This window comes from Seriola lalandi, unplaced genomic scaffold (assembly GCF_002814215.2).
Source record: "Seriola lalandi dorsalis isolate HSWRI2012SDOR001 ecotype SW California unplaced genomic scaffold, Sedor1 jcf7180002054479, whole genome shotgun sequence".
Classification (NCBI taxonomy): domain Eukaryota; kingdom Metazoa; phylum Chordata; class Actinopteri; order Carangiformes; family Carangidae; genus Seriola; species Seriola lalandi.
The window spans coordinates 95,564-107,860 of NW_019525032.1; the positions used below are offsets into that span (position 1 = coordinate 95,564).

Consider the following 12,297-nt stretch of genomic DNA (forward strand, 5'->3'; position numbering starts at 1 on the left):
AAACCTCACCCACCGTTTATGAACCTCACCTATTGCCAGGATGTGTTCCTTGTGCTTGTGTAGATATTTGGGCAGGGTGATCGCTGCCTCGAGCTTTTCTTTCAGCTCGCATTTGGAGATGATCCGGCCCTCAGACAGGCTGGGCACCAGAACTGCCACAGCCAGAACCATCAGCAGACCCAGCTTCATGTCAGCAACTTCTGTGGGGATAGGGGGAGGGAAAACACAAGGCTCTGAATGGGCTGGTGTTGGTCAATAATTTTATACCTAGACGCTTGTTTAAACTGATCTTCACTCTGAGGACAGTGTTCAGTTTACAGTAAATGGGGCCCTCTAGTGGCGAGAACAGCTTACAACATGCTTCCCTTAATTGTAAATCAGGAGGAAATGGAGGGAAAGAACAAAAGAGCGTGATGCTTCAGATAATCAATCACACACTTATCATGTCACCACCTCCTGGACAACAGAAAAACAAACATCTTATTTATTTATGTGCAGCATCACTGGGAACATCTGTTATTCTACATTTATAGACAGAATAAAAACATTTCATAAATAGTTTAAATCAGACTATAATGTGTTTATTAATCTACAGTATTTGTCATCAATTATAACTTCTTTAATGAAGACATTTTATATTTTTACATCTGTGTTTTACTATATGATTGTAGACTATTTATAATTTATACAGCATTATGTCCATGACATAAGTCAACCTAATTAAATTATATCTGCTTATAACAAGATTATGTGTTATAAGCCATGCGTTAAATGTTTATATACTGTTTATAAATGCTAAATAAAAAAAGTAAAATATGACCACACATATTATTGCTGAAAATTGAAAGATATTTTTATATTTTTTTATTTTTTTTTCTTTTCTTTCTGTCTTCTGTTGAGATATTGTAGTAAAAGTAAATTTATCTCAATCAATTAGCAAAACATTTTCATCTCAAAAAATAAGTCCTGAAGGATGAATAAGAGACAGTTAAATTAAATAAACAGGAACACCCTGAAATTACTGCTTAAATGAGCTTTTAGTTGTTTTAATTGCTGAAATTGAAGGTCTTATTTTACCCCTTTAAGAAATCAGATGAACAATTTGCACATTTTCATTAGTAGAAGTAATTAATAAGTAATTTCCAAATCAACTAAGTCAGGGACACCATCTGCCTTTTGATTATATCCAACATTAACACACTCGCAGTTTGTTGCAAAATGTTTTTTATCAATTATTTTCTAATTATCTCTCAATTTTTTTCCGTTCATCATTTTTCTCCAGCAAAAGAGCAAAAATTAAATATCAATTGTCAGTTATTCTGCGATAGAGAACAACAGCATTGATAATAACAATATTATATAATGAAGTAATGATAAGAAGATAAAGTAAATGTGTCTCTTACTGCGTTCGTCCTCTGATAGACTTTGTGTCCTGAGTTTGTTGCCTGATGGAAGTCTGCATCACAAATGAGTGTGGGTTTATATAACATGAGTCCGACCTGTGGACAGACCTGTTCTGCTGCTGTCGGAGTTTTCTTTTCTTTTGACATAATTTCCTGGACGGAACAGGGACTGTCTCTTATACACATCTGTGTGTGAGAGAGAGAGAGAGAGCTTGATGCTGCAGCTGAAGAAAACAACACAAGCAAACACATAAAAATACAGCTACAGCAACATGTTTCTGTATTTGGTTGTTAGCTGTGTTTGCAGTGTGTTTCATGCTGCATACTTGTGATCCTCTGCTGGAGGCAGGTTGGGGCAGTGCCCATGTTTTTCCCGTCACCGGGCCAGATGGCAGAGGAGACGAGACGATAACTAGTTAGTCAGGATTATTTCTGTTGTGTCACTAACCAAACAAACGGCGTACTGTACATACCTCCAGGAAGTCTGATCACGGTGAAAATGAGCTCGAGCTTCCTGTTTAAACACCTGCTCAGATTCTTTCAAACAAAAATAATCCCACTGTAAAAACAATTAAAAGTAAAAATTTAAAAAACTGCAGAAATCAATTTAAATATGTAGTTAAAATTAAATAATTAAAAGCTAATTATAAATCCTCACGCAAATGTAATATATGTGTAAATATTAAAGTTACAAATATGAAATATATGTACATATACATATCCGCATTCTACCATGTTCAAACATTTTGTATGAAACCTGATAGAAATTGGAACAATTTCATATATTAACATATACGTCTCGCCCATACAAACATATGTATGTATATACATGACTGTGTGTGTTGATATTATATACAGTGGATTTCCAAAAGTCTGAAACAAGAAGAAAAACATATATAAATGTATAGATTTTTTAACATGTATGTTGTTTTAATAAACTTGCATGAAGATTAAATATACTGTTTAATGTTAATACACATGAACACTTAATTTTTTCATAGAAAACTACAAACAAACAACAACTACAAACAAATTTTACTTGGTGCTTCGTATATATGTGATAATAATACTATATCCCCTTATAGGTGACATGTATGGCGACACCACTCTCGACATAGGGACATATATGACATATATTACATTTCTGTACGGGAAGCAGTTGCAGACAGGCTCCAGTCACTGTGATAGGGGCCAATCGTGAAGTAAATACAGGGCGGAAAACAAATTCCAATGCGGATCACGTCTTTCTGCCACAGAGGACCACCCAGCCTGGTTGTTAAGGATACCATGGGGAGCGCCACAGCCATCACCAGTGATAAATCTGAGGGCAGGATGATAGACAGAATCCAAGGGCTTAAGAGTGGAGGCAGCGGCATTTCTGTAGATTACATCTCCATAATCCAAGACAGACATGAAAAACTGCCTGAACATGCTGCTTTCTGCTCGATCTGTTCCTTCTGTACAAGCAGCTCTTTCTCTTTTTTACTGCAGTTTACTGGCAAGACTTTCTACATCATACTTAAATATAAGCAAGCTAAATTTTATCTATGCAGCACACTTCGTAACACACTTCGGAAGCACAATGTTCTACACAAAGCATGAATTATCTATAGTTTTTTATTTATTTTTTACTTCATTTATTTATTTGGTTTTGGATTGTTTCACCCAGGGAAAGTGGGTGGATGCACATGGATAAATAAGAGCTGCATGTTTGTACCTTATGTTAAAAGAATCCATGTCTAATATTATGGATTTTTGTGAGAACTGATGTTTTTCTGCTGTTGTTTTTTTCTGTTTCTTCTAATCCAACCTCCAGTACTGAGGGCAAAAAAATAAATAAATAAAAAATGTTATCATAAAAAAACAAAGCATGAATTATGAAGGAAGTTGCAGCCACAAAAAAACCTATGTGGATAGTGTAAATATAAAACATCAGACACAAATTAAAACAAACACATAAATGATCAGTATGAATTAAAAACCATTAAGAAAATTAAATAATTAAGACAAACAACCGATAAAAAAAGATATGCAAATTAAAACTGTTTAAAAGTAGTAATAAAATGTGATTATTAAATAATAAATAGACCGTAGTAATAAATATTTTCTTCAAGATATTTATACTCTGTGATTCTCCTTTGTCACTTTTTCAGTCTCCTTTCAAAATAAATCTTGGGGGACACATAAACAGATAGATATTATGTTTATTTATTTATTGTTTGTTTTAAAGTCGACCAGATCTCTACATTGTACAGGCTTTAAATTCATAATGATAATAATTACAACTTGTTCATATGTGGACACCGGGTTTTTTCATAAACTTGACAAAATACCTGACCTGTGAACACATCACTTACCTGAATGACATGAAAACAGGTTCTGCAGCTGTTGACCGACACCAGCAGGAACCAAACTTGTCATCAGAGAACTTCCTGCTGTGAATCACGTGAAAGAGAAAGAACATAAAAATAAAATAAATAACAGGGCTTTTGTCGTCAGTAAAAGATCACACTGCACCAAAACATCACTGACTGTCTCACATCTTAAGGAAGTTATATTCTGTTAGGGAGAGTATAACCACACACCAGGCTCAGTGAATGATTGTACTCACTGTAAATACTTTGGTATTTTTAGTGAAAATGTAATTTAAGTGAACAATTATAATGTTAAAATGAGGAAAGCATATTTTAAAGTGTTAATTATACTCTTCTCAGTCACTCAGCATTTCTCTGCTGCAGTTGCATCATTTGGCCACAAGATGGATCTGTAATCCAACAAGCAAGCACAAGGATAGATTGTAATTACTAATGCAGATAATAATAAGAGATACTTCATCCCCTTAGAGGAAATTCAAAATATTATAAAATAAGAAATATAAAATAAATAATGTAAAAAAAAATAAATAAATAAATAATATAAAATAAAAATAGATGAGGAAATAAATCAATTATATTCAAATGAAATATTTGAATAAAATATTCACTCTCCAGTTTACAGATGAAAATGGTCTCTGAATTCTGTGAGGAAAAAAAAAAGTACAGAAAAAAGCTCTTGAAATACAGCTGTTGTCAAAACAAAACAGTCATGTAAACAACACCCCCCTCCTGTGGCCAAATGATGCCACTGCAGTTGTAAAATCATCACAAATGGCAGGAGTGAGGCCGTTTAGAAATAAAAAAAAAGAAAAAGAAAAATGATCCACAGATATTAACACATATTAGCAACACACAGTAAAATTAGCTTCTTCTACATTGAATAAAATGCTGTTATGGCTAGCGCGCTAATCGCGGTTAGCTTTTCACTTTAACACACGTTAATGACGCAGTATAAACAGATATACTTAATGACATTCGTTTATCCGTCTATAGCATTATTTAATCCAAAATAAACGACATGAACTCCAACAACGTCACAAAAACAATAGAGTAAATGTTTTCTTACCTGATATTTTTGCAGGATATAAATTCACTTAACTTCTCTTAGGTGACCAACAGATTCCGACAGACCTTTCCTAATATTCCAGTTCTCCATTAAAACCCTACAACTCAAATTCGCTCAAATTAAGAATTTATCAGATATAAAATCATCCAGGAAACAGAAGATCGAGTAGCAGTGCAGAGTGCAGACACCCAGCAGCAGCACTCCCACTCAACACGTATTTTCAAATTTGATTCGTTATGTGTTTATGGTCTGAATCTCTAGTTTGAAGTTTTCTTCAAAACAACATGATGGTCATTTTTTTTAATTATGGTCCTATTTAAAAGAAAATAGACGTTAAAGCAGAGTGGCTTTAGGGAGTGGCTACCGCGTGATTGACACACTAACCAAGCTAGCCAGCTTAAACTAGAGTTAGCTGATAACCTGTGTCAACCTGGGTTAGCCCGTGGAGGTGTTCAGTCAAAGCCCAATAAAAAGGTGAATTTAATCGACGTTAATCTAACGACGTTTGGTTTGTGTTTCTCCACATGTGACCCAGTTTAATTGATCTGCGTTAGTGTAATGTGCAGCGTTAATGTGTGTTAATACATTGTCCATCAAGACGTCGTGATAGTTTAAGTTAAGATAACGTGACGTTTACAAAATGTGTAGACAAATATTTGTCATATAGAAGATTGTTCATTTAATATTCAAACCAGTCCTCAACTGAAGCAGACATTCATGCACCTATTCTGACAGCTGATCGATATTTGTGATTAACTGTGACCCACCGCATCTTAACTCAAGTGTTTGTGTTTTATTGTCATTTGAAAGGTTTCCACACTGAAAACTGAGTGATCTGTGCCAACAGAAGGAGGACCTCATGTACAGAGCAGCACATTAGTTTCCATTCATCTGGTTGAAGGGAGACTGCATGGACATCCTTAGTTCTCTAATGTGCTGTGATGATGATGATGATGATCTTACCTGCAACTTAATTTCTGCTGTTGTTGACAGGTGATTGAACTGACATGGGGCAGAGATTGTAATACGACAGTGAGGGTGAAGGGAACAAGGAAGAGCAGAGCTGATCAGACTGAACAATGTTATGACCACAAGTGTTACATTAAAAAATACTATATCATCATATAAGACACTGTGTCTATGTTTGGGAAGAGAAGATCTTCATGTGTGGACACTGCAGGTGGAGGTGGTGCAAGAGGTTGTAGGTGTCCCCAAAGATCCAGACCTTGGCTGGACGGAAAAAACATTATAATAGAGAGAAATCAGATCAATATCATATTGTAGAGTTTGGAGAAAAAGACAAAAGAAACAGCACTCTGATTAGATGATCACAGATATCTGAAAATACATTATTCCCGCAGTTGTAATAAAGAGTCTGCTGAACCGTTTTACACGAAATAACAATAGAATAGAAACTAATACTCAGTTTGGAGTCATTGTGCAGGTGCACATGTCATGATGGTTCTCAGCTCTCAGTCATGTTCTTTATTCTGACAGAGACAGAATCATTCCAACATGTTTTGACTCCTGTCATCAATAATGAAATGAACTAGAGCTGAAAACTATCCGACTAACACTGAACCAAACTTACTCGTCCGCTGCTCTGCTCTTTAACAGCTCGTCCAGACACAACAGTTCACTGATATAACGGGATCGTTTAGTGACCGTGACTTACCGACATTGACAACCCGCTGTCTCTGTTAACACTAAGTTCGGTGACGTCACCTTCGCTTTGCAGAACTCATTTTAAAACACATTATAACATGTATAACAGAAAAGACAGATCCATTGTTCTTGTTATTACAGCTTGTTGCTGCACAAAGCTCGGGCATTTTAACACTAACTGATGGATTACTTGTTCCTGTTGGAGCAGAGAGGAGGAGCCTCCGACTCCACGGCTTCTCCTATTGGTGCAGCAATGACCCTGTCAGTCCTCACCACAGCTGCTGCCGTTTCAGCATCAGAGGAAGAGAGTTTAAGAGCCCGGCCGCACATCGTTAGTGGCGGCTGACATGATAGGCAGCTCGCCTCAGTACCGCCTTTGTGAACATTTGTGTGTAATTTGTGATTTGGTTTGAGATGCTGTGATTGTTGGGGACTGGGCTAGGTTTAAATTCTGATTGTGCATCACACTCTTAGAAAAAGACTGTTGGACACATTAGGAACAGGGGTGCTGCTTCTTTTGTTTTTGGGTTGGTTAGAATCGCATAGTTAGGCTCTTTGTTGGCTCCTGTTCCCCTACTTCAGTTATCCTCTTGCCTTGTTTGTATTTTTGTTTAATTATTTACCCTCCTGGTTACGCAATAAATTTGATTTACTAATAACACCTGGTTTTATGTTGCTTCCCTTTTCCCCTAGCTGGATCGTAACATAAAGACTGCCAACGTATGGTGACTGGGGAGACAGCCCATGACATCATATACAGATGCTAGAAACCAACATGGAGGCAGTGAACTGACACCTGGCTCTGTGAGAAGTCCACAGTCAGTAAGTGAAATACTCAGTGAGTAAAATTTCCTGGGCTGTTGTATCTTCTTTACTTGCAGAAATCAACTGCCTGGTACTGGATGTGAGTCCCAGAGCGTCTGAGGTTTTACTTTCTCAGCAAAGTGGTTCCACAAAGGGTTTATATCTTGATGCTTCATGTGAACAGTGCAACATCTACTGGCCTGAATGCAAAATGGGCAAATACAAACGTTTGTACGGCACAAATTGAATGTAAGTATAAGGGAAAGCATGATTGTGATTTATATGCTGTCAAAGCAAATTAAAATGTTTTTTATGCATCAAATGTGTCAATATCAGTCAAGTTAAGCTCAATCTCTAAGTGAGGACAGTGCAACAGTTTGTTACATTTCATCCAGAATTACAAAGTTTGAATGTAGAAGTCACATAAATGTAAAACTAATAAGGTTCACCGTGAATTTACTGAGAAAATCTTTAAAGTGTTCGTATCGACATTAACCTTTATAAAAACAAGCTACATTTTTTACATAGTCATTTTACATAGATTTGTATGTAAATTAAGAAAGCAGAGAAAATACTGTATAAATAATACAGTAATTGTTCTTTACAAAACTGGGAAATAAATGTAATTCACAATTATTGGCATAATGCTTAAAGTAGAAGTTTGGCTGTTAATTCACATATAATTTCTGTCATTTTACAGACTTTTGTACACAATTTAAAAAAATAGAAAATTACTGTTAGAAAACTAAGTCATTTTCCATAGAATTTGGATTTTTTTTTACAGTGTATGCTTAATGCAGATATAAGGAAGGTAATAATGCTGCACCCAATCTAAAGCACTTTATTATGATTTAATGATGCATATTCCCAAACAACTGCAGTTATTCAGAACTCACAATTTTGAGCTCCACAGTTCCTGTAACTTTCCTCCTGTGTTTACTTCCCTGCTCCAACCAGACAATTTATTATTTTTTATTTTATTTTATTTTTTTATAGATATTTTTTATTGAGTTCAAACAAACAGAACAACATACGATACCCCCACCCCAGATAATCAAGAGAGGCAGAAAAAAAAATAAAATAAATAAAATAAAATAAAATAAAATAAAATAAAATAAAATAAAATAAAATAAAATAAAACAAAAAATAAATAAAATGAATAATTAATTAAAAAAATTAAAAAATAAAATATTAACAATACTTGAGATTGAATAGCAGTAATAAAGCAAAAATAATTAATTAAAGAGAAAGGAAAAAGAATTACATGAAATTTACATCAAATGAGGTTAAACAAAACATTGTCTCCGGTCCGCTCCACACACGTGAATTTAGACCCTAAAGGGAAGTTTTTTAAGTCTGCTGGTAGATAATCAAGGAAAGGTTCAAAAAGATTCATTCAAAAACAGCTCATCATTTCCCCTTAAGACAGCCTGTAACCTTTCATATTAAAAATATCCCTGTACCACAGGGTAACACTTGCCCGCCAGACAATCTGACCAATCACAGGAGGGAACGTTCTCACCTGGATTGTAATGATGCATTTTGATTCACTTGAATTTTTCTCTGTTCGAAATCAAACCAAACCCACAAGTTTACAAAGTCATCGACTGAATCGGAGCGGAGCAGATGAACTGGAGGTGTGAAAACATGGTGGTGTGTGAAGGATTCATTTCCATCCAAGCATCACTGAGGAAGGAGAAGGGACTGAAGACCAAAGTCCTCCTGGTAGGCCGTCTGAGGGGGGCGCTGTCCGGGGGCAGCAGGGCTGAGGACAGTCAGCGCTCTCAGGGTCTGGATGTCAAAACTCCGCGGGTAGTTTTCATGCTGATGGTTCGGAGACTCATGGAGGGACTGAGATCTTCCACTTTGAAGATTATAGCTGCAACAGGTTGACAAAAAATCAGATGGTAATATTTTATTTTCAGGATGTTTTGATTGTGATTAGATTTGTTCATTTCTCTTTCATTTGGCCAATAGATGGTGTTGTACAACTCCTGGTCAAGCTGAACTCCTAACAAATAATTATATTTAAATAAATTATATTAATTCCCCGTACAGTTTAACAGCCTGGTGTGTTCAAATGTTCCTATTGAACAAAACGAAAATGCAACGACTGGATTGTCTTTGAAAGTTTCAGAGCAGATTTATACTGAAGGTCCCTGAACAGCATCGGCCTCTGAGGACTGTCAGTGAGTCTTTAAATCTTGTTCTCGTGCTTTTAGAAGAGTCTGTTAAACAGAATAAGCTCTGTGTTTTTCACACACAGGTTTTGTTAGAATCAGAAGTAGATGCTGTTGTGAGTCTGACATTTAAACTTGTTGAGTTATGAGACCACACACACACCCTCAGACTGAATCTCTGCAGTTGTGTCTCTGTGGTGGTTTGTTTCTATATTTACTTGTTTGTTGTCTGTGTGCTGATTTTGCACTTTGTGTCACACTCGTTAAGTTTCTCTTCGTGGATGTTTTGTACCGATCTTCACTCATTTTGCGTTGATTTGTATTGGTAACCTCTGACCTCTGAGGCTGTACCCATTGCCAAGTGCAGTAATCCATTCATGCTTGTACTTCTATATTATCACATGTATCTTCATTCATGTTGTTTCAGGTGAAAACACCCGCTCGTTCTCTTACCCACAGTCCTTTGAGTGGACAGTATGGACTCTACCCAGCTGTCCCGGGTATAACCCATGTACGTCTCTGCCCAGACGCGACTTCCTGGAGAGACGAGGAATAAAACATTCAAAATAAAAGCTCTTCATCAGTGTGGATATTCCCCAAATCAGTGGGATTTACTCTCTAACCACTTTGCAGTTTCAAATTCATAAAACAAAGTATAATCAACAAATATATTATGGTGTATGTATGAAGAATTTTACACCTTTAGCTGCAGCAGTAAAGTGATGAACACATGAATGTATCAATACACTTGTAACAGAGTATTTGTGATTGTGCAGCTGCTACTTGTACTTGAGTCAAAGCTCTTAGTGCTTCTTCCACCCTCTGCCTCCAGGTTTAATTCACTCACTCACTTTGGTGTTAATGTGGTCGGTGCATCAGCGTCTCTGGAGTCCTGAGACTCTCTGAACTCATGCAGCCTCAGAGCGACACCAGATCCCGCCATCACTGACCGATCGGGTCCAACATCACCAAGACCAGATCCAGAGAGGATCGAGACTCAGGCTCCAGACTGAGGCCACAGCAGCTCAAGTCTGAGGGCGTCCTGTGGATGAACACAGATGTTGACACATCTGCAGAGACTCTTGTTTATATGAGAGACAGAACCTCAACATATGCAGATATTGTGCTGTGTTGTCCCCACTCTTTGGTATTTTGTTGTGTAATGAGCATCGTGGCCTCTAGAGGCTGCTGGTGAGATTTCTAGATGTACAGAAAATATTTAATTAAAATGTAATAATTCGTAAAAACCCCAAGTCAAAACAAGTTTCAAAGTGAGAGTCAGGATCCAGCAGAGTCATCACAAACAGCCTGTCTCCTCTCAGAGCCGCAGCTACAGCAAGATTAGCTCTGCTGCTAAAGAGGAAGTTTAAAAATGGTCAAAAGTTTAATCAGGTCCGAACTGACTGTTGTAATTAAACAGTGGAGGAAACACTGATTTAAAACCATGACACACAACATTTATTCTTTAATGTAGTTACTGTAAAACCGACATAAAACCACTTTTTATTAACAGTTTTACTTATAGAAATAATAAATTCACCATCTTTTAAACATTTTTCATGCATCCTGCAGAGTTACCTGTAGACTTACCTGCAGGTGAGTCACCTGGAGTCAGTCTGAGGCTGACACCTGATCACTGCAGTTCTTCTTTTCTTTGGTTTTTCTTTATGTGGAGTTTACTGGATTCTTTTTATTCACCTGCAGTAATCTGCTGTGTCACTCTCTTCTTCTCGTCTCCTCTCTCCTGCAGATATTTGTCTCTGCTGGTCCAGAGCCCAGAAACCCAACACTGGACACCGTGACAACAGAGCAAACTGACACTGGTAACTTGAATCTCTCTCTCTCTCTCTCTCTCTCTCTCTCTCTCTCTCTCTCTCTCTGTTCAATCCAAATAGCTTTATTGACACGACCAAGCTCAGGTACGGTGTAGACAACAAGACATTCAGATCATTTGTTACAGAAAAACAAAAACAAAAAATCAAACTTAATCATAATCAAAACACAATTTATTCAGATTAATAATAATAATAATAAAATCCCAAGAGGGAAACTTGAATTGCAGTCTGAGGTTCAGATAAGAAACAGGTAAAAAACAATACAATAAAACACACAACCATTTAAATGCTGTAAATGAGCAGCTGGTAAAACAATACTCAAAGAAAACACTCAAATAAAATATCAGAATTTAATGTGCGGATTAGAAAGGAACGTCCTGAGCACATTCATGCTCCTCAGAGGATGAACCTCGTGACCTTTCATCTGTAACGACAACATCAAGACAAACTCCACATTTTTAGTATCACTACTGAAAAAGCTACAAGAATAATAAAAGTTGTTAGTATGTTTTTTAATGCAACTAACCACAACTAGCATCAATTTTCATTATAACCAATAAATAAAATGTCAAAAATGATTAAGGTGTCGTATTAAACTTTGTCTCTCCAACAGACAAAAAACACAGTATTTAAATTAAAGATGTCAAACTGTTCAACGTGTGAAGAATGTAACGAATAAACAAAACTGAAATTGATATTTTCTGTCAACAAACAGTTAATAAATCGATTAATACAATTTTGTTTCTCATTATTAATGCTTTATTTATTTTGCCTCTTGCTTTGTTTTTGTTATATTTTGTCATTTTTGTCCTTTGTTGACAGGAAACCGACACCCACACAAATAGTCTCAACTCATAGCTGACCCTGGCAGACCTCTTACGTGGGACTGAATTGTTATTTCACAGATTGTAATTGATTAATGCAAAGCAGCAGCAGCAGCAGCAGCAGCAGCAGCAGCAGCAGCAGCAG

At 36.4% G+C, this 12,297-nt stretch overlaps 1 protein-coding gene across 1 annotated transcript in view; it reads right to left on the reverse strand.

The window, feature by feature from the left end:
• LOC147818777 (uncharacterized) overlaps nucleotides 1–1,456 on the reverse strand; it is a 4,427-nt gene extending 2,971 nt beyond the window's left edge. The window contains exons 1-2 of the mRNA XM_087175646.1: nucleotides 1,404–1,456; nucleotides 10–200 (exon numbers count right to left, since the gene is read on the reverse strand). Of these exons, the coding sequence (XP_087031772.1) occupies nucleotides 10–189 (180 nt within the window). The 5' untranslated portion in view covers nucleotides 190–200; nucleotides 1,404–1,456. The remainder of the gene's footprint in view (nucleotides 1–9; nucleotides 201–1,403) is intronic.
• Between the last annotated feature and the right edge of the window lie 10,841 nt (nucleotides 1,457–12,297).